Source organism: Capsicum annuum, chromosome 11 (genome assembly GCF_002878395.1).
Source record: "Capsicum annuum cultivar UCD-10X-F1 chromosome 11, UCD10Xv1.1, whole genome shotgun sequence".
In the NCBI taxonomy this organism is placed as follows: domain Eukaryota; kingdom Viridiplantae; phylum Streptophyta; class Magnoliopsida; order Solanales; family Solanaceae; genus Capsicum; species Capsicum annuum.
Window position 1 is genome coordinate 232,463,486 of NC_061121.1, and position 21,773 is coordinate 232,485,258.

General features: G+C 37.6%; 3 protein-coding genes across 13 annotated transcripts; 1 reads left to right on the forward strand and 2 right to left on the reverse strand.

The window, feature by feature from the left end:
- Positions 1–23: 23 nt before the first annotated feature.
- Positions 24–3,894, forward strand: LOC107848270 (signal recognition particle receptor subunit beta). Of its 2 annotated transcripts, none has more exons than XM_016692987.2 (7): positions 24–160; positions 264–413; positions 2,382–2,464; positions 2,543–2,629; positions 2,839–2,987; positions 3,070–3,201; positions 3,480–3,894. In XM_016692987.2, exons 2-7 carry the CDS (start codon positions 269–271, stop codon positions 3,667–3,669), a joined length of 786 nt encoding a protein of 261 aa, XP_016548473.1. In that variant the 5' UTR covers positions 24–160; positions 264–268; the 3' UTR covers positions 3,670–3,894. The 2 variants fall into 2 exon arrangements, with proteins under 2 accessions (XP_016548473.1, XP_016548472.1); XM_016692986.2 differs by having other exon boundaries at positions 33–182.
- Positions 3,895–4,751: 857 nt separating this feature from the next.
- On the reverse strand, positions 4,752–11,817 carry LOC107846088. 10 transcript variants are annotated; one of them, XM_047399930.1, is made up of 11 exons: positions 11,661–11,801; positions 9,918–10,127; positions 9,485–9,586; positions 9,057–9,405; positions 8,421–8,454; positions 7,795–8,010; positions 7,048–7,137; positions 6,537–6,602; positions 6,359–6,450; positions 6,213–6,260; positions 4,752–5,235 (listed from the first exon to the last, which is right to left on the reverse strand). In XM_047399930.1, exons 4-11 carry the CDS (start codon positions 9,374–9,376, stop codon positions 5,109–5,111), a joined length of 993 nt encoding a protein of 330 aa, XP_047255886.1. In that variant the 5' UTR covers positions 9,377–9,405; positions 9,485–9,586; positions 9,918–10,127; positions 11,661–11,801; the 3' UTR covers positions 4,752–5,108. The 10 variants fall into 10 exon arrangements, with proteins under 10 accessions (XP_047255886.1, XP_047255887.1, XP_047255881.1 ...); XM_047399931.1 differs by lacking the exon at positions 11,661–11,801 and adding an exon at positions 11,363–11,638; XM_047399925.1 differs by lacking the exon at positions 9,918–10,127 and having other exon boundaries at positions 9,489–9,586; positions 11,661–11,807.
- A 1,298-nt stretch (positions 11,818–13,115) lies between these two features.
- LOC107847956 (CRS2-associated factor 2, chloroplastic) lies at positions 13,116–19,987 on the reverse strand. Its single transcript, XM_016692573.2, has 6 exons — positions 19,038–19,987; positions 17,053–17,180; positions 16,707–16,932; positions 15,859–15,986; positions 15,403–15,556; positions 13,116–13,795 (listed from the first exon to the last, which is right to left on the reverse strand). Exons 1-6 carry the CDS (start codon positions 19,672–19,674, stop codon positions 13,377–13,379), a joined length of 1,692 nt encoding a protein of 563 aa, XP_016548059.2. The 5' UTR covers positions 19,675–19,987; the 3' UTR covers positions 13,116–13,376.
- Positions 19,988–21,773: the final 1,786 nt, after the last annotated feature.

Sequence of the window (21,773 nt, forward strand, 5' to 3'; positions counted from 1 at the left end):
CCCCCCCCCCCCCCCCCCCCCCCACTCTTCGATTCGTTAACATAGGCCCAAAACAGGCCCAAAATATGAGCAGGACTTTAAAGCCCACAATTTCCCTTTCGATAAACCCGCTTTGATCCATTTAAAAACTCTCATACATCGGTTACCCTCCAAATCGCCGGTGAGTTTTTGCCGCCGTTCCGGTGAGTTTTGCCGATCAATTTTTCAATTCCGTTTACACTTTTTGTTTGTAACCTAATTGAGTGGTGAATTTTGTGAAAAAGTGGAAATGGATAAGGAGAAATTAGAGGAATTGAAGATACAAATGCAACAATTGTTAAATGAAGCCGAAGAGTTCATCAATAATGTGCCTCCTATTCAACTTTATACTGCAATTGGAGTTGTATTAGTCACTCTCTTTTTGCTGTTGATCAGTAAGCTCTTTGAATTTTCGCTGTTTAGGGTTACATATTTCATTTTATTTTTGCTTAGTTGTTGCTTGGTTTGTATGGGTATTCAAAATCGTCTCAGTAAAATTGGAGTTCTGAAACTAACTTTAATGTGTCTCATTCCTCCTGTTCAGTTTTATATGGCTGTTGGAGTTGTATTAGTCACTCTCTTTTTGTTGTTGATCAGTAAGCTCTTTGAATTTCTCCTTGTTAGGGTTAGAGATTTCATTTTATTTTGTTGGTGCTTTAGTTTGGTTTTCCACGGGTAAACAAAACGTTTCAGTAAAATTGGTGGCCTAAAGCTAACTTTAATGTGTAATATTGGGTCTCATTACTCATGTTCAGGTTTATACTGCAATTGGAGTTGTAGTAATCACTCTCTTTTTCTTGTTTTCCCCTTGTTAGGGTTAAAAGTTCCATTTTTTTGCTTAGTTGTTGCTTGGTTTGTCATGGGTACGCAAAGATGCCTCAGTAAAATTGGTGGCCTAATAAAGCTAACTTTAATGTATAAAATTGGGTCTCACTCCTCGTGTTCAGTTTTATTCGGCTGTTGGAGTTGTATTAATCACCCTTTTTTTCTTGTTGATCAGTAAGCTCTGTGAATTTACCCGTATTAGGGTTACAGATTTCCTTTTTTTCGCTTGGTTGTTGCTTGGTTTGTCATGGTATGCAAGAGTCAATCTCACCTCAAGACCCCCGGCTCGAGACCAAACAACATAGGAAAAAGAGGGTTTTGTAATGCTGTTCTTGATGTTCTCGTTGAAAGTTGAAATCAAGACCTCCCGCTTATTAAACGGGTGCTCTAACCAACTGAGCTACGAGAGTATCAGAAATGGAGTATCCCAGGGAATTTATACAAAGCAATATATCATAATAAAAATGGATAAAATGGAGAATAACAGAAACTCAAGGTTTATAAAATTTCCCATATTGCATGTAGCTTTAAACTCCCACATGAAGAGTCCTCTTTTATATTGCTAGTAACAAAATTCAGTAAGCGTTTTCTTCTCTATTTGTTTCCACATGGTATTAGAGTTTGTAACTCACCAGCAAGCGGCCTTATGCCATCTTTCTTCCCGAAGTTTTTACTTTTTGTTCACAAGGGCATTATTCGAGGGTGTTCTTTTGGTGATCATTGCCACCATCTTGTATTAGCATTCTTCTGAGCTCTGACAATATTTCAAGCAGTCCTGGAAAATTCTTCTTGTTCTCTATGATAGTGCCGCCTCGACAATTTTGATAGAATTCAGTAACTTTGCCTATGGGTGATCCTGTTCGGCTAAAGTTTCTGTTTTCATAAGTTTAATGTGAAGCAAAGTATGACTATTATAAATTACTGTTTCTTTCTATTGACTATTGTGGAGGCACCACTCTTACTTTCATGATCATTTCTAGCGTCATTATAATGTTTTTCGGAATTACTTCAGCTGCACCTCTTTTCGTGATTATTCTGGTGGGCTGGCTCTTTTTGTCCTGTTTCCAATCATCCTTACGGAGTTTTCAAGTAAAAGATTCATTTTCCCCCTTGACAGTGAATCTAACTAGAATCCTCCTCTAAATATTGAAGTTTGCTCACCATTCACAAGAACACATTCTCTTCTTCAGGGAGAGAAAGTAAATGTTTTTAGGCTTAGTGGGCTTTTTCTATTCAACCTTATCCAAAAAAAAAAAAGTAGTCTCTTTCTATCATTTTTTTCAAGACTATCTTTTTGGTGTGTTGCTAATTCGGGAGTGTAGGGAGGGGTCGCAAGGACTCACAGTTAGTTTTTTCTTTGTCTCTTTTCTCCTCTGTGATACCACACACATCTTATAATTTCTACATCACCCTTTTGTTCACTATGGTGATCCTCGGTGAATGGCGTCATGTATTAGTTTTAGATTGTTTGCTCATGCATTTTGAATTTGAAGGCTGATATTTGAAGAATTTTCTTTTGTTTACTTCCTTGCCTGCAGTTCGCCTGTTCAAGCGTACAGCATCTAACACCATTGTACTTACTGGGCTTAGTGGAAGCGGTAAAACATATCTTTTTTACCAGGTAACACTTTTTGCATGTGACCTGTATAATCTTTTCGGAATTTAATTTTTCTGATCTTTACGTGCTGGCATATACCAGCTTAGAGATGGTTCAGCCCATCAGGGTACCGTGACGTCAATGGAACCAAATGAGGGCAGTTTTATACTACACTCCGAGAAGGAGAAGGTAATGAATAATGTCTTCTCTTGTTCCCCTTTTCTGCTCTATCATCTCCCATGCGTCCTTGTCATCTTGCACCTTTAGAAGGGGAAGATGGATTTTGTCAATTGCCAACGGTCTATTGGTTTTTTGTTTGTAATTGATTTACTGAATCCTTTTAGTGTGAAAGGAGATCTCATATTGCATACTTGGACTTGTTTTGGTTTTTGTTGCAGAAAGGGAAATTGAAGCCTGTTCACGTTGTTGATGTCCCAGGGCACTCTCGTCTTCGTCCGAAACTAGATGAGTTCCTGCCTCAAGCAGCTGGTGTTGTGTTTGTGGTGGATTCCGTGGAATTTTTACCAAACTGCCGTCCTGCTTCAGAGTACTGATCATCTGCACTTATACTTTTGCATTGGCAGTTGTTTAATTGAATTTTACATTGTATAATCCACTCTTGCATGAAGGTACTTGTATGAGATCTTGACAAAGGCAAGTGTCGTCAAGAAAAAAGTTTCAGTACTCCTCCTTTGCAACAAGGTTGACAAAGTAACTGCACATACAGCAGAATTCATCAGAAAACAGCTGGAGAAAGAAATGTAAGAGTACACTATGCATGCATTTATTTTGGAACAAACACGATGAGTTATGCGAGCGTAAACATAATTTGGATCCGAACACATAAAAAGTCAGAACTGCCATATGAAGAATTGAAATTTACCTTTCCACCGTGAAATACTGTGTTGCATGCTTTATTCTGTTTCTTTTATTAACGAATGACAACACCCTATATAAATTGTTGGTAATACCATTAATGAGTTGACGTGCTATTTCTGGTGTTCTGTTTTATAACTTGTTGAATTTCTTATTGATCCAGCGACAAGCTTCGTACATCAAGAACTGCAGTATCTGATGCAGATATCTCAAATGAATATACACTTGGTGTACCTGGAGAACCATTTGCTTTTTCTCAATGCCATAACAGAGTAATCGTTGCTGAAGCTTCTGGTTTGACCGGTGAAATTTCTCAGCTGGAGAAATTCATTAGGGAGAATGTGAAACCTTGATTTCGATATTTCAAGTAAAGGGGTACCCGGTTTTACTTCTTTTCTGCATTTTTTTTTTCGGTCCGGAAAACTCATTATACTATCAGAAATATGGAGAAAAAACGTTATCTTGAAGAACATATTCAATGTAGGATAGAACTTGAAGAGTTCTCTTTATGTTTCATTGTCAATCCCCACCTAAACATTATGTTTGTTGTGCAAAGAATATGTCATTGGATTTGATTATTTTTGTGCTGACAGCTTTTCGTGGCGAAGAACAGCTTCTATACCTCCGTGAGGTAGGGATAAGTTCTTCGTACGCTCCTCTACCTTCCCCTGATCCCACTATGGGATCACACCGGGTATGGTTGTTTTGCTGGCGAGTTAGTGTCAAACATGTCAACATTTAAGAGGTTCTTTCTGTGTTTTATCTGATGTGTGAACACTGGAAATGTCTGATAGCACTTTTTTATAATCGTCAAATGCTCAAACACTTGGTGGGTATGTTGTTGTTGTTGTCGTCAAATGCTCAAACACTATGGCATACAGTTTGAAACTCGATGGGTAATGAGTTCTGCCAAGTTTTGCATGATGCTTCATCAATATATTGATGCGCAATTTATGAAGGTAATATTTGTTGACAATTGGAACACATACGCTTCGATTATAATCTCACAAGTACAATTCGATGATAGCGTGTGCGCAACCTTTCCGAGGCTGTTTGCAATCGACCTCGACTCAAGTAAAGCATGAGGCTGTTTGCAATCGACCTCGACTCAAGTAATGCATAACTATGATTGTATAAGAGCATATAAATATCATGTATTACTTCATCATTGAAGAGAATATGTACATAGAGGCTGAATAAAATGGCTAAAGAAACAATTTTATCTTTTTACAAGAAGAGACATGACTAATATAAAAGAGTAGACAATATGAAGGAATTAACTCAAGGATAATCAAGTATACAAAACAACAACAATTACATAGCCTTTACCACTGTCTTTCGAAGATAGAGAGACTGTTTCCGACTAACACTCAGCTCAAGTAGAACCAACATATCACATCAGATATGAAAAGGAAATCAATGAGATTCAAGAATGTGAGAATAAAATCTTTCCATTTCTTCTAAAGGGTAAAAGACAAGAAGAACAAGACACCACCATTTGAAGGTGAACTCGGATAGCTTGTTCTTCAAGTAAAGGAAAAAGAGGAGCAATTCCCAGGATCTTTCTAGTTTCATTTGGTTTCGAGAATAAAAGAAAAAACTATACATATATATATATATATACACACACACATGATGATCTCGAACCCGGGTTACGGTGAAAAGTATATATAGTAAGCTTGTGCTGGCTCATTCTTCAGAGTAGCACCAAGAATTAGTAGAAAAAAAAGAGAAATTTGCTATAAGAAATACTGGTGTACAGTAATGTTTTCGACTTTGATGGTATTTGAACTCATTGTTTGTCTCCAGATAGCTTTCTAATCAGCCACTTGAACAATCTTGCTAACCAACACTTCAATGCTATCACCAACGCAAACACGCCGTAGCAAGGGAGATGAGCTACACCAGCTATCACATACCTACAATAGCACATTTGGCAAAGAACAATGAAAAACATGACAAGCTTATGAATAACTCTAGATGTACTAAGGCCTCGTTTATTTGCACTTAATGAAGGTCTTGGTCTTAGTCTTAATCATACCGATCTCACTTAAGTGTGTTCACATTACTTTTAGAAGCTTTTAGAAGGGGAGCCTTGGAGTAACTGGTAAAGTTGCTGCCATGTACTCAGGAGGTCACAGGTTCAAGCCTTGGAATTAAACAGCCTCTGGCAGAAATGCAAGGTAAGGCTGCGTACGATACACCCTTGTGGTGAGGCCCTTCCCTGGACACCGCGCATAGCGGTAGCTTTCGTGCACCGGGCTGCCCTTTTTTTTTTGAACTTAATGTGTCTGAATAGATCTGAATGATTAAGATGTGTAATGAAGTTTTAATATCATTAAGGTGTCTATTCAAAAATTTTTATTCTATGCATTCACTGCCATCGCTATCAAAGCCTACCATTATCAACTACTAACCATCCACCACTCACAAGTACCGTCGTTGTCAATCACTACAAACAATCATCACCACCGTAAGCCACCATTCATAATCATCACCACCAACCATCATTACTACAACCATCATCAATCACTACTGACAATCAACATCATCAGTCACCGCTATATATCTCCAACCACCGCAGTTAGCTATCACTAATTCCACGGGGTACCTGCTACCTCCGACCAACACAGATACCGGGAACCCTACCTTCCAAGGTTTGTACAGATGGGAGGGAAATCATCTAGTGTTTTTGCATTCGCTAGGATCTGGACCTGCTCAACCCACTCCATCGACCACTAGGCCGCACCTTTGGGTGCATAGCTCATTTCTATGTACCATCAATGGCTAGTTTCGTAATAACTAAAAGCATAAGAATCTGGTCATCTAACTATTTTGATAGAATCCATTTCAGTAGATGTGAAGTTTGTATATACGTGAAAGATTGCATACGTACAATAAGGGAGCGAATTCATATGCGAGATCCATGAAGAAATAAGGCCACCTGTTGCAACAAGAGTTAACTCTTATTAGTAACGGCATAAGACTAGATGATTCTTCCTGAAAAAACGATGATGAATAGCATGCCATAAGCAAACATACCACGTTGCGATACACATATGGACGATCCACTGGAATACGACAAATGTGCATGTATAAAGCACAAAATATGCAAGCCTGAAGAAAGGGAATCGCTGAAAGGAAGCAAGAAGAGTACGTTAGCCGCAGTTTGGGCATAGGATCCATTTATAGCTTAAGCCAGCCGTGAATGCAAACTTACTAGAGAATTCAGAAGCACATCGCCAAACAGGGTAGCAGCATTGAGAGAATGCATACCAACAACTACCTGCATAGATCGGTAAAAATCAACTTACGTATAAATGGCAATGCAAAATGAGAAAGAAGCACATGTTGATCATCTTTTAAACTAAGTGCAAAGCACAAATAAATACTAATCCTCGTCTCTACACATACGTGCGGATGTCACTACACAACTGTTCACAAGGTTAGAGAAGCATCGAAGTAGAATTGCTCTTTTTCATCATCATGTGCAGTGGAAGAATAGATACTTGATTGCAAAAGAAATCGTTAGCGACCCTAAGATTGAAACAGTTGAGTAGCAAAGTATACCTAAACAGCGTTCTGGGCTTAGCGCTACGTTACATGGCCAGGCCTTATTGCATACACAGAAGCCACAAATTGAACCAAAATGTAAAAGGGAAATAGGATCGAGCTAGTAGACTATAATGAAATAAAACTCAACTAAGGAAACTACAGTTCTTGGAACTTACAAATTTTAACCCGAGATCATCCGGCAAGAAAATCGGGTAGATAAGTCCCCAATAAACGCAATCTGTAAGAACCACGGCACCCGCACAAATCTAAAGTTTTGGACAAAATCAAAACAAAAGAACAAAAAGAAGATTAAACAAGTTAATGGATTATGCAGCAGGTAGTTACTTAAACTAGGAAAAAGGAGGATCATAAAGAGACATGATAAGTGGTGTAAAAGCGAAACATGAAACTAGATAAACCAGTAAACAAATACCAATTCACATTTCTACTAAAGGCCTAATTGAAAAAAAGGGCAGCCCGGTGCACTAAAGCTACCGCTATGCGCGGTGTCCGGGGAAGGGCCCCACCACAAGGGTGTATCGTACGCAGCCTTATCTTGCATTTCTGCCGGAGGCTGTTTCCAAGGCTTGAACCCGTGACCTCCTGGTCACATGGCAGCAACTTTACCAGTTACTCCAAGGCTCCCCTTCACTAGAGGCCTAATACATGTTAGAATATATTAAATTAGACTGAAAAATACTAACTTTAGTCGACATCGATAAAAAAAATGAGGAGATGACAACAACTAGGTTACATATGCCATAAATGAGTATGATAATAGTTTATGATAATAGTTGATAGACAGCTCCAACCATGAAAACGGAAAGAAAGAAGCGAAAAATAAAACTAAATATTCTGTTTTATTCCATAATAAAAAAAAGACAAAAACAACTGAGAGGTGAATATATCTTGAGAGAACGTGCCTGAAAAATTATTTGAAAGGCATAGCCCAAATAACCTGCAGGTTCTCTATCATCAGTTTCCTCATCGGAACTCAAGTCCTTGGATACGTCGGGTAAACTTGCATTCTTCTCGAGAGTTGGAGAATCGTTTCTCTCTTCATCAACAGAACAAACTTTTCCACTAGCAACACCCTTTCGATATAGGATACACCCATAGATGGAGAGTGAAGACCCTAGCTACAGAATTTTGTTAAGAACATAACCAAGTTAATGAAACAAGGGAAATTTGAATCTAAATAAGCAAGGTGGAAAGTTAACATTTTCATTTTGTACATGTATCTAGGTGGACGAGATCTCAAGAATCGCTGAGTAACATACCCCAAAATAGATAGTGACCAAAGAGAATGTCCACCTAGATACATGTACAAAATGAAAATGTTAACTTTTCCACTAGCAACACCCTTTCGATATAGGATACACCCATAGATGGAGAGTGAAGACCCTAGCTACAGAATTTTGTTAAGAACATAACCAAGTTAATGAAACAAGGGAAATTTGAATCTAAATAAGCAAGGTGGAAAGTTAACATTTTCATTTTGTACATGTATCTAGGTGGACGAGATCTCAAGAATCGCTGAGTAACATACCCCAAAATAGATAGTGACCAAAGAGAATGTCCACCTGTTCAGCGCAAAAAGAAAAATCAAAAACAAAATACAAGACTAAGTATCATGCTATGAGCAAGTAAAAATCGTATATGGACGTGTAAAGGTGAAATTCATTAGACATTGTCATCTTAAATTTAGAAAGCTTCTAAGGTATAGTTTGCAATAGATAATCAGGAGGCTTCTACTCTTATCTATATCAAGGGAAACTTGATCAATAAAACAGCCCTTAGAAACTGAGGACTTTAACGAAATTAAATAGATAGCAATGGCATGACGATGGAAGTGAACATTTCCAGCGCATGTTATTCCGATTTTTAAGATAAACCTAAACTTGATGAGGGATTGAGTAGTACTCCATCAGGAAAGGATTACTGACAGAATCCAAATAATGCATATTAACAAAGGCTAAGTTGCTCAGACTCTCCAAAATTGTTGTCTTATCTGTGTCGGATCCTTCAAAAATACACTATTTTTGGAGGATCCGACACGCACCTGTCGACATTTTTAAAGAGTCCAAGCAACATAGAACAAAGGTGCCAGTTAGCAAGAGAGTGAAACAAAACAGAATCAAAGCCTAGAAGAAATATGGAGGAAGTAATGAGGAGACGTCCTTACTGAGTATAGAAAAAGAATATATCTGTACTATTAAAAAAAACATCCGTGGAGAGCATTGACAGGAGAAAAAAGAACATAATTGTCCTGTAAGCAAGCAGCCAAGCGGGATTGATTGCTTTGTGACATGTTGTCCAAGCTTCGTCTTTGTACAAGAACCCAACCGGTTTCTTCTTACTATCTCCTTCCTGTTTTCCCGACCTTGGTGAACCTTCATATTTCCATATTATGCGTACTGCAGTTCCTGTAATTACGACGAGCCCCGATGCCAATAATAAGAATCTCCAGTTCAACCAATAACTTTTACTGCTTGTTTCTACCATTTCCAGCCACCAAGTATGTTTAGAAAATCCTGTTAAGAAACTCATCGTAAGTATTAATTGTTCAAAGCTTGAGCTTTTTTATTTATTTAATCTGAAAGATGGAACTACCTACAGCTAGAGCTAGAATTCAAGAACTTTAGACTCTACGTGATATCTCAAATTGAAGAAATCGTATTTTTCATGGAAGATTATTTTTTCCTTTTCCGTATCCTGCAGAACGAGAAGAAAGCATTGATCACCTTCCACTTTAAAAGGCTCATTCACAAAAAAAGTAGACAAAATAGTCTAATTAGTATATGAAATCTACCAGACGTTTGTCACAAACTTAGGAACGATGTTTGTTATAACTCACTACGATATCCTCAATGTTGGAGCCAAAAATACTATGCAAGGGAATTCAATAAAAATGCAAGAACATAACACAGGACCCAAACGCCTGACATGAAACAATTCTGGAACCAACTTAGCCACTAAACTCGAAGCTTACTTATGTTACAACAACACATCCACATATTAAATACAAAAAAGGTTTAATTTTTACCATATTTTCACAGTATAATTTTCCAACAAGTTGAACCCTCGTCGCTACATGTACCTGCAACCCCTGATATCCATAATGAACGTACCGAGCTAAAAGAAAATTCAAGATGCATACAGCAGGACCCGAGAACAGAATAAGAAACACTCAAAAAGCAAGGACGAAAGTTACTTAACGCGGATTGTACGCCAGATTGCTATATTGATGTTAACACTGTTAAAAACAAACCAGAAAACGATATCAAGAAACGAAACAAGATAAGCATGCATAATACATTGTGACCGAGTAGGTGTCAAGCAAAGAGAAGGCGGAGAGCTTTTGAATTCAAGAAAAGAAAAGAAGCACATTGTCCAATACGCTACTAATGGGATTTGACCTTATACCTTGTCTGATCTTTGCATAAAAAAAAACTTTACATCTTGAAGCCTTATTTTTCTTATCAACTTCCGAAAGAATATTCAAATTTCATTGAACTATAATCAAACTTTACTTTGATAGGATGTAACAATAACAACATAAAATTAACTTTTCAATCATTACTTAAACAATTTCTTCAATATCCCTAAATTAAATAACTCAAGTAAATATTTTAAACGTTGCGTCAATTCTGCAAATGTGCTCTTGGCTCAATGATCTGGATTGACAAACAGGAGGTCTCATGTTCAAATCCTAGCAGAACAAAACACTAGGTGATTTCTTCCCATCTGTTCTAGCCTTGGTGGACATAGATATCTGGTGCCAATTGTTCTAGCATTGGTGTACAAAGTTATCTGGTTCCTATTGTTCTAGCCTTGGCAGACAAAGTTACCTGGTACTTGGTGGTGGTGTTCTAGCCTTGGTAGAGAAAGATACCTGGTGCCTGTTGTTCTAGCCTTGGTGGACAAAATTATCTAGTACATGTTCTAGCCTTGGCGGATAAAGTTACTTGGTACATGTTGTTCTAGCATTGGCGCACAAAGTTACATGGTACCCGGTGGTGGTATTCTAGCCTTGGTAGACAAAGTTACCTGGCACATGTTGTTCTAGCATTGATGGACAAAGTTACTTGGTACCTGGTGGTGGCATTCTAGCCTTGGTAGACAAAGTTACCTGGTACATGTTGTTCTAGCATTGGCGGACAAAGTTACCTGGTACTTGGTGGTGATGTTCTAGCCTTGGTGGAACAAAGTCACCTAACACCTAGCGACTGGTACACCGTGGAATTAGTCGAGGTACGTGCAAGCTGGTCAAGACACCACAGTTATCAACCAAACAAACAACAACAACATATCCAATGCAATCCAAAAAGCAGGTCAAGGGACGGTAGAAAGTACGCAGACCTTATTCCTACCTTTGTGACACATTGAGCCTTTATTCCTTTCTATATATAAATACATACACACAATGCCAACACCCAAACACACAAAATTAACAAATTTACACAATCATTAACAAAAAATAAAACATACCCACAAATATTCTTGAAGAATCACTCAAAAAAATCTCATCTTTATATCATTTTTTTATTTGTTTTATTCTCAGCTGAACCCTTTGAACCTTCTATAACATCAAAAAGATTGTAACCCCATAACTCAAAATTTGATTAACAACAAGAACCCCACAAAATAAACATCAATTTGCAACCTAAAACTACCTAAAAAAAATATTTTTTTTCCCATTTTTTTTTTTCTGTTCTTGATCAATAAATTAATAGAAAAATGGAAAGAATAACAAAAAATGTGCATCTAAATTAATTTTACAATGTACCTTATTGGCCTAAAGATGGATAAAAATGATTTGATTAAGTGTATGGAAGTTTGGTCCATCTTGGATTTCCCCTTTGTTACACCACAAGCCATTCTTTTTTTTTTTTTTTTTATGTGTTGTTTTACGTAAGTGAATGGCCTTTTTTTTCTCTATACCATTCAAAACTATATGTTAATAGTACTAAAGTATTTAGTCAAGTATCATTTGACTATACACACACACACACAAAAAAAATGATAACAACAATATATTCAGTAAAATTCTACGAGTGAGGTCTGAAGAGTATAAAGTGTACGGAGGCTTACCACAACCTCGGAGAGGTAAGAGCTTGTTTCTGAAAGACTCTCGGTTCAGGTGCAGGAAATGAATATCCAGAGACAGAGAAGACGAAACCTAAAAAAGAGCGAAAGGTGAAACGAACACCTAAAGATTGAATTTTAATGTAGGAAAAATGAAGAATTAATAGTTGAAACTTGTCTCGATAAATATTTGATGATAGCTAGCTAGGAACTCACACGTGATAGTTCAGATGTGAATTTTTTTTTTTTAAAATGAAGTATGTGAGAGAGATATTTTAGGTTTTTTTTTATTATTATTAACTCGAAAGAAAAAAAGGGAATTGGATTTTGGTTGGGTGAAATGGCTATTTTATAGTAAAAGAGTTTATTCTAGAATTAGTAATTTGGGTGGTGTTATTTTTTTATAAACATTGTGTGTGGAATAACAATAGGGAAATTACTGGTTAAGTAATTAAAAATAAAATGTATATGACTAATTTATCCTTTGAAATTCTTCTCTCGAAGCTTTTTAGGAAAGATATGGTTAAAATAAAAAGTAAAAGTTTGTCGAATTTTATTCAACTTAAACCACACACATGTTTTATATCTACATATCAATTTTAGTCCAATGTGTCATTATTTAGTTCGTGTATTATAAACCTATATCGCTCGCAATAAATTTTCTTTTATTATGGTGGCATTTTTGTGTCAGTTGATGCATACCTCGATTGACAAATAAAAAATTATCTAATATTATTGTTTTTACTAAGATCCAATCTTAATTTTCATAAAATTTAAAAGTCATTTCAATCTTCTTCTAATTCTAATAAAGAAAAAATTATCAACAAATGATGAACTACATTATACAGATGATAGGCCAAGTCCAAGACAGTGATTTCAAGAGAAAAGAGTCAGAAATAAACTCTAGCAAAATTTGTTGTAAAACACTCAATTTTGAGGCGGTCATATGACCCCCTCGCTATTTATTACCATATTTTTGTGACATATACTTGACCTGCTGAACCACAAAAATATTGAATTGAAGCATGTTATAGCAAATTTCGTCAAAGTCTAGATATATTTCGAACCTTTTTCCCTAATTTCAATGGAGATTAGATTGAACTTTGATGAATAAAAGAATTAATGACTAAGCTACAGCCTTAAGGATGGTTCACTATTTTACATGAATGCAATTTTACTATTTTCAACTTAGTAATTTCATACATTATACATGCTACAAATGTACAGACAAAAGTATTAAATAAACATGAAAAATAAAAAACAAGACTTTCTATATTGGGTACATTGTTTCCTAATGCATTTTCTTTCCAACTTATTTACTCATCATCACTAAAAAAGGCAGTTCGGTGCGCTAAAGCTCCTGTTATGCGTAGGATCCAAGGAAGGGCCCCACCACAAGAGTGTATTATACACAACGTTACTCATCATCACTGAACTCCTGTATTATTAAGTCAACAGGTAATAATCCTTTAGGAACTGATGACTCTAATGCTTCAAATGAGTTGTTAATGTAATATTTATCTTCATGATAATCGTCATCACTCATCTCATCGTCGCTATCGCTGTCATAGTCATTATCGGAGCTGCCTTTCCATGTCAGTTTTGACTGTTCGGGGACATGTTTACTGGGCAAAACCAGGGCGGGATATGTGTGCTCTATGGCCTGGGAAATGCTGTCGAATTCCTCTACCTTGTTCAAGAGATCGTCAGGTTTTAGATCAATGTCGTCTAGCAATAATGCCTTGCCTGAATCGATTGCATTCTTCCACAGGGACATCATTTTAGGGCTTGAGCTCCGTGTTTTGGTGTCAGCTTTGGAATAATCTTTGGCAGTGCCTGCATTTCGGATTAAAACAAACGTATAATCGCTATAGCTTGCAAGAAAGAGGATGGTCTAAAGTTCGGAAAATTTGAATGTAAGAAGCAAGTATATAGTTGCACAAAGGGCAACGTTAGGCAATATAGACAGGTGATCATTGTATGACCAAAACCAGGCAGCATCCCATATGTTTTACTCACTTCGTTTTAAAAAGAATTTTGACTTGGCATGGAGTTTAAGAAACTAAAGAAGACTTTTGAATCATGTCGTCCTAAATTAAAGTTATGTTGAATGTACCAACAACAACAACAACAAACCTAGTGTGTTCCCACAAAGTGGGGTCTGGGCAGGGTAAGATGTACGCAGTCCATACTGCTACCTCCGAAGAAGTAGAGAGGTTGTTTCCAGTAGACCCTCGGCTCAAGATAAAGAATAGTAAACAAGGTCGTAATGAAACAAGCAGCAAGATGGATGACATAATAGAAATAAGGAATAAAATAACAAAAATAGAAATCATAGAAAATGCGAGATAAGAGAAATAAGAGCACTACGAAATAAGGACTAAGAAATAGGACACCCACCAAGTAGGAACATACACACACAGACCAAAGACACCCACCGCACCCAAACTCTCCTAGCTAGAGACTCCTACCTATGGGCACAGTCCAAAGAATACTAACCCGGCTACACAAGAAAATCACCTAACTACTTGCTACAACCCACACACTCACACTAGCCTTCTACACTTATCCGCGCCCTCCACACCTTCCTATCTAGGGTCATGTCCTCAGTAAGTTGTAGCTGCTCCATGTCATGTCTATCTAGGGTTATGTTGAATGTACCAAAATGTTCTTTAATCTTGTGGTCTTAAACATGCCACGTGGAAAGTTGAAATTGAAGTGTTGTCAAAGAAGGAAAGAGGTCATTCTTTTAGAAACGGATTAAAAAGGAAAGTAGGTCATTTTTTTAAAATGGAAGAAGTATATTTTTAGTTAATGGTCCGAAAAACATCTGAACTATCACATTTTCGCGAGTTTCACACTCCAACTATCAGTTGTTTCCATTTTCTTACGTCAACTGATAGTTGGAGTGTGTTCTAATACATAGATGAGGATAGTTCAAGTACGAAAAAGGAACAACTGAGAGTTGGAGTGTATTTTAATACAGTAGGAAAAGGGAACCGCTGATAGTTAAGGTGTGAAACTCGCAAAACAAATGATATTTCAAGTGTCTTTTTGACCATTGTCTTCTTTTTTTCCGCAACTCTTGATGAGACACAACAAAAATAGGCAAAAGAAATATAACCAGACTCTGCATTTGAGATGTATTAAACACGATTAAACAACTAAACCAGCACACGGCTGGTTATTCTGGTTGCAAGTATAAGTTGATTCAAAGTAAGCATACGTTTCACACGAGCAAAAAAAAACCTATTTGACCACTAAACCCCGTCTTTTCTACTTTCCTCCCTCCTTTTACATAGCTAGAAAGGATTAAATTCTTGTATGTTTCCCATCTAATGGAACAAAAACTAGCGAAAAAAACAAGGAACAAAGTTACTGCAAAGATAAATCTTAAGTGGCTGTAGACTGGCCTCCTGGATGTGTCAGTATTTCATGCATACCTGAACGTTCTGAAGAATTGATTTCATTTGTGACACCCCCAATCCTGGAGGACTCAACCGGAGGGGCATTTCCGTACATAGGTTTCCAGTCTTTTCCTCTCCACATCAATATCTGTTCATCATCAAATGACAACAGCACACACGGCACCAACTCCTGTCGTTGAAAGAAGAAATTAGCATAGACCTTGTGTAACTTAAGAGAATACGTTTTGGAATTTAAACATAGAAAGCGCAAAGATATATAAAAGGGGTTGAGCAGTTCGAGTATGCCCAAGCTTAATAGATACTTCTCTCTCTTTAAGAATGTGGAGATCAAATATTAAACTCCTTTACTAATGTTTGCCACAGAACAAACATTTTAGATGCTTTGCAAAAGCGAAAGTCATGCAGGGATCTTAGCTTGTAAGAATCAAGCAAATGTATAAACAAAGAATAAGAAGAGCAACCAAGTAAAACCTTTAACTTAGCTCCTAGCTTCTTATAATCACTTGCATGCATCCCCCGGCAATCAATCTTCACCAGTGGACAAGCTTCAAATGCACTTCTCACGTCTCTCACTAGTGTAAGGTAGACTCCGTTTTTCGCTGCACAGGAAGATACCCAAGTACTTCAAAATGGATGAGAACGCAAGAAAGAGCAATTGGAGTTAAACGTTACATATATACAACTAAGAAAACTTTACAACTAGTTGGAAAGCACCGAAACAAGATAACCACAGGAAATGCACATCAAGTCAGTTTAAGAGGGGAGAAAAAGAAACAAATTGCACATTGAACATTCCTAATTAAACAGACCGGTCACAGATGAAATTACAGGACCTTGCCTTTGTTTTGTTTATATCATAAAATGTGTCTCATGCAGATTTAGAAAATCCACCTACAGAGTTTTTCTACTTTTAGGTCGATAGATTGGAGAATAAGAAATAGTATCAGCTTACACTCAATTGCTTCACCAAAAAAAGCTCAACAGTACTCTCTGGCCTCTCCTTCAACCACAGTTAGTCGTCAAGAACTGAGAAGCAAACGGTGCTCGATAACAATGTTTAAACATGATCACACATATTGGCTATAAAAAAAGACTGGATGCACTGAAGGTGGTGCTGAGTATTTTATGAACAGCATTATGAAGGAGATTCATCACTTTAACAGTGACGTGTTCAGATATTCTGTCATCAGTTGTTTGCGACCAACAATTTACATGTTTGGTGTTGCCTATAACCTCATCTGCATGCAATACCTGTATGAAAGCAAAAGCTTTAATGTAAATTAGCTAAAAGCATAGGAGTTTTTAGGTAGATCGAGTACCCAATTTACAGATAGGGGGTAGCTTCTTTCCCTTGATTCGTAATTCATCAGCCTCTTCTTTGGTCAGTCCTTCTGGAGCTTCCTGTATAAGCTTTGGGTAAACTGGTGTAGCTGGTTTCCATAACATCAGCGGGTACTTTGGACGTGTATGCTGATTGTAGTTCCTTCCGCGAAAGAGATAAACTACACCACCCACTCTATGAATGATCTTTCCGCCCGTCTTCTCCTAATAATGTTGAAAATGTAGATCAGTGGCTGGCAAGCTTGAAAATCCTTTTAGGATAGATAACAAATTTAACCAAAAAAAATGACCAAACAATTCAACAATACTTCAATTGACAGAAACCTCGAGGCATTGGCATAGGTTGTTCATATCAACAGTGGGAACACCTAAGCATCGAACTTTACAAACAGCATTCCTTCTCCAGTGGGTATGTATTAACTCTAACATGTTATGTACCAATCCATCCCGACCTATAAAATTCAAAGCTTCAATCAAAAATTCGGAAGTACAACTTGTTGACAAGCTCAAAAGTTAGAGAGAGAAAATAAAGAACAAAATGCATGGGAGAATGAAGAAAAATTGTTCAGAACCTATCAGGAGAACATGCACAAAATTGAGCAATTGATTCGTAAGAATTCAACTAAAAGAAAATCGTTCATGAGACCTCAGCTAAAACAAGATGCCATCAACAATAAATAATCAACTCCACCAGAAGCCCCTTCCCTCCTCTCCCCCAACATCTGCCAAAGGAGGGCAATAAACACTTTGCCTTTTACCCTTTTTTCTTATTTTTGGTTTCAAAATCGGCTCAACGTTCCACGGTATCCATGGGCAAGATTGAAGCTTTAACAGTAAGATAAAGCACCATTACAAAAATAAAAGAATTCACCACTCAACAAAAACAATCAAACCACTATCTACTATGCCACAAGCCCAAATCAGTTTTGGGTCGGTTTTGCTAGTAAGCCACTAATCTTCCTTAGGCACTCTTTCCAGTCCTTGCAAGGCAGAGGGAATGGAGAACATGCAATGAATCAACATGAGCGAAACTTAAAATTTACAATGACCTAGCGCAATAACTTAACCGTTGTTTGGTTGAAAACATAACCAAAAACAAATCTATTATGAAATCCTGCAATAATAATACTCACACAAATTACACAGGACCTATATATTTTATGCAAGATAGAATACAGAATAAATATACGTGTATTAGTCTAACCAATCAGAAAAAACATGTGTAATAGTAATAAATGGATGAGAGTTTATAAGCATAGAAGTGCCTCTAAAATGTGCAATCTTTACAACATATCCAGTGTAGTCCCCCTAAGTTATAATCTTACTAGCTCTCTTCACTTATAGCTATTCAAAGCTGATCGAATGCGCATAGTAGCCCAATTCCACTAACCATTTCCACCCGTGATCATCTCACTCTAGCATCTCATCAGTTTTCTTGCATCTTTCCAGCTTTGAAAATGCGCTAAGTTAAGTTAAGAGCCCACTAGTGAAGAGAAGGCTACACAAAAGCAGTTCTTAATACTTGTATGTTCTAGGGATACTCTATAACACACAACAACAACATTAGCAAGTGAAATAGTACGAGTTGAGTTTGCAGAGGATAGTGTGTACGCACACCAGAGCCGAGGGTCTTCCGGCAACAGCCTTTCTACCTCTAAATAAAACTTACCAATATTAACACGACAGTAACTATAACAAAATACTGGGGAGGTGATTAGACGTGACATGGAGCAGTTACAACCAATTTACTGAGGACATGACCTTAGATAAGAAGGTATGGAGGACGCGAATTAGGTTAGAAGGCTAGTATGTGTGGGTGAGTCGTAGCCAGTAGTTAGGAGAGCTTTGGTGTAGCCGGGCTGGTAGACTTAGGGCTGTGTCCATAGGTTGGAGCTGCTAGTTAGGAGAGTTTGGGTGTGGTGGGTGCCTTTGGTTGTTTAGTGTATGGTATTACTTTGTGGGTGTCTTCCTTCTGTTATTCCATCTTGTTTCATGTTCTATTACGACTTTATTTACTGTCCTTTTGTCTTGAACCGAGGATCTATCGGAAACAACCTCTCTACTTCTTCGGAGGTAGTCGTATCGACATTTTACCCTCCCCGACCCCACTATGTGGGAATTCACTGGGTTTGTTGTTGTACTAACTACAGCAAAATAATATGACATTACCTACAACTCCAAATAAGCCTCACCAATATTAACACGACAGTAACTGCAACAAAATAATATAATAGTCGAAAGTACAAAGACAACAGATAATAACAGAAATCAAAGTACATTCATTACCTACAACTCCAAATAAAACTCACCAATATTAACCTGTCGATTACTAGCTATACAATGTTTCAAAAGCTCCCTTATTTCCTCCTTCGTCAACGGAGCACCCAAAACCTTCTCCTTCTTCCTTCCTTCATACACCCCGAACTGATACGCCTTCAGCATTTCATAATGCTTACCACCACCGCCACTTTCTGATTCAGAATTCAACGGCTCGAAGAGCTTAATATTCCTCTTCGATTTCTTCATTGGTGCTTTACCGGTCCACGGTCTAGGCATAGTAGGTGGTGCAAATGGTAAAAAAGCCGGTTCACGAATTGCAACCGGTTTAGCTTTCGGAGTTTCGGAGTAACTGAACTGGAAGTCAAATGGAGCACCGGGGAGTCGATATGAAACTCCGTTATCGTTAACGATGACTGAACGGTCGCCGTTGGAAGTGATGACTTGACCCGGCTGTACCGGTTTATGGTATTTGGAGTTGTTGTGATGAATCTTGATTGGTGAGCCGGGTTTTTGGGGGGGTTTGGAGGAAATGGGGTGGTTCTTTTTGGGGTATTTGGGGATGGGGATGGGTGGTGGGGTGGCGTGGGGGGTGGGGGTAGGGGGTGGAGTGGTGGGGAGATTGGAGAAAAGATTGGGTTTTGGTAGTGACATGGTTAGAATTGACATTGTGTTAGTAAAGAAAAAGGTACTCTATTATAGTTTTGAGAGGAAGAGGGGTGGGGTGGGGGTGGGGGGTGAAGAGCAAAGTGTTTATGGATTTTTTTTTTGTGTGTGTTGAAGATGAGAGGGAAGGAAGTTGATGAGGAGATTTTTTTGAAGAAGTGATCAAAGTGGTCCTTGAAGCAGGGGATTGTTTCACTTTGGTTCTTAACCCCCCCGCCCCCCTACACCCACCCCCTACTCTTATCTCACCTTGGATGATATTTTTTACTTATATAGACAATATGATAACGTTGAGAATTGAGATAAATAAGTGATTATACTGAAAGAGATAAGGTTAGAATCAGAGATATACATGACTAGTGATGAACAAAATGAAGGAGGCAAGACTGAGGTGGTTCAGCTAAGTGACTATACTAAAAGATATAAGATTGAAAACGGCGATATATACATAATAAGGGAAGAGCGATGTTAGTGATGGACAAAATGGAGGCAAGACCGAGATGGTTCAAATGAGTGACTATACTAACATGAATAAAATTAGAAACTGAAATATACATGACAAGTACTAATGGACAATGGCGGAGTCAAACTTTTGATTAAAGGTGTTCATATTTTTTTTTGGGCAAAGAACTGTTTAAAAAATAAAGAAAATAAGGTACTGCTGCACCTGCCAAGGTTCGAACCCGGATTGTTGATGTGGAAATGGGGTTGTTGATGCGGAAATGCACACTCTTGACCGCTGGACTATGTTTCTCTAGCTTGTCAATGGTGTGGAACAACATGTATATAACCATAAATATCTATATTTAACCTATATACTCGGAATAAAAAATTGACGAAGGGTGTTCATATGACTACCCTTCGTTGGTTGTCGCTCCGCCACTGCTAATGGACAAGATTAAGGAGGCAAGACTGAGATGATCTAGATATACAAATAGTCTTGTGAGGGGGTACGGGAGGTTGGTTATTGCGGATTTTAGGAAAGGTATAGATGTAGGATAAAGAAGTAACATGCATATGTGAGTACATCAGGGGCGGCTCAACCACATCGGTGGTCTAAGGTGAAAATCAAATGGAGGCATTAAATTTTTAAGAAAAATTATTTTTGTTAATAAAGTCTATATTTTAAATTTTGAGATGCAAAGTTATAAATTGTTGGGTTCATAGTATATGAAAGAAGTGTGAATGAAAAAATGAAGAGTAAAATAGTGGAGGGAAGGAGACACTAAAATGGAAAGTGTACTCCCAAATTAAAAAGTTTACTCTTTCTCCTACATTGGTGGAAGAAGAGAACTTGAAAGTGGTTATAATCAAAAACACTTACTCCACATGGTAAATGAGGCAAGAAATAAGAGATGCCTCGCGTCGTCGTCGTCGCTCGCTTGGCTTTGAATTTGGATATGGATATTGAAAATAATCGATCGATGATATCTATTTTTTGGACAAAATTTATTTGAGATCCGAACATACCATTCTGATACTCCATTTATATAATATGCATGCAGTTCGAACAGAACTGATGCTTCAGTTGCACTGTTTCAAGTGAACTGATGCACTGCTTCATGAACTGATGCATGCTTCAAATGGATGCAATCCTTCAACGAAGTAATACACTGTTTCATGACATGAGATGACTGCTCAGGAAAAGATGCACTCTTTGATGAACAGATGTGAATTTTCAGAAAGAGGTGCAACCTTTAAAGTGAACCATTGCCTCTTTTCGGAAAAGGCATATTGTGGCTATATAAACCTGCTTTTATTCACAGGTTTAGAAACGAAAATTACAGAATAAAAACACTCTTCTTGCCTTAAAAATTTTCGGTGTGATTACTCAAAACGTTCAGTGAGTTCGAAAATATTCCAGTTGTTTGAGGTACCGCTACAGTTGGTTTGTTTGGTCATTTTATTCTGGGGGGAAAATTCCTCAATATCGGGTATAGTGAGGGGAATTATTTCCTGAAGGAAAGTCCGTGAATTTGGGCGATTTGGCCATTTCTGTTTCATCTTTATTTCTGAAAATAAAATACATCTCTTGAGGGTATTTTCCATACTTCATTGTGTTCTTGTTCTTAAATTTGAACTAGTTGAAGTGGTTGTTTCTA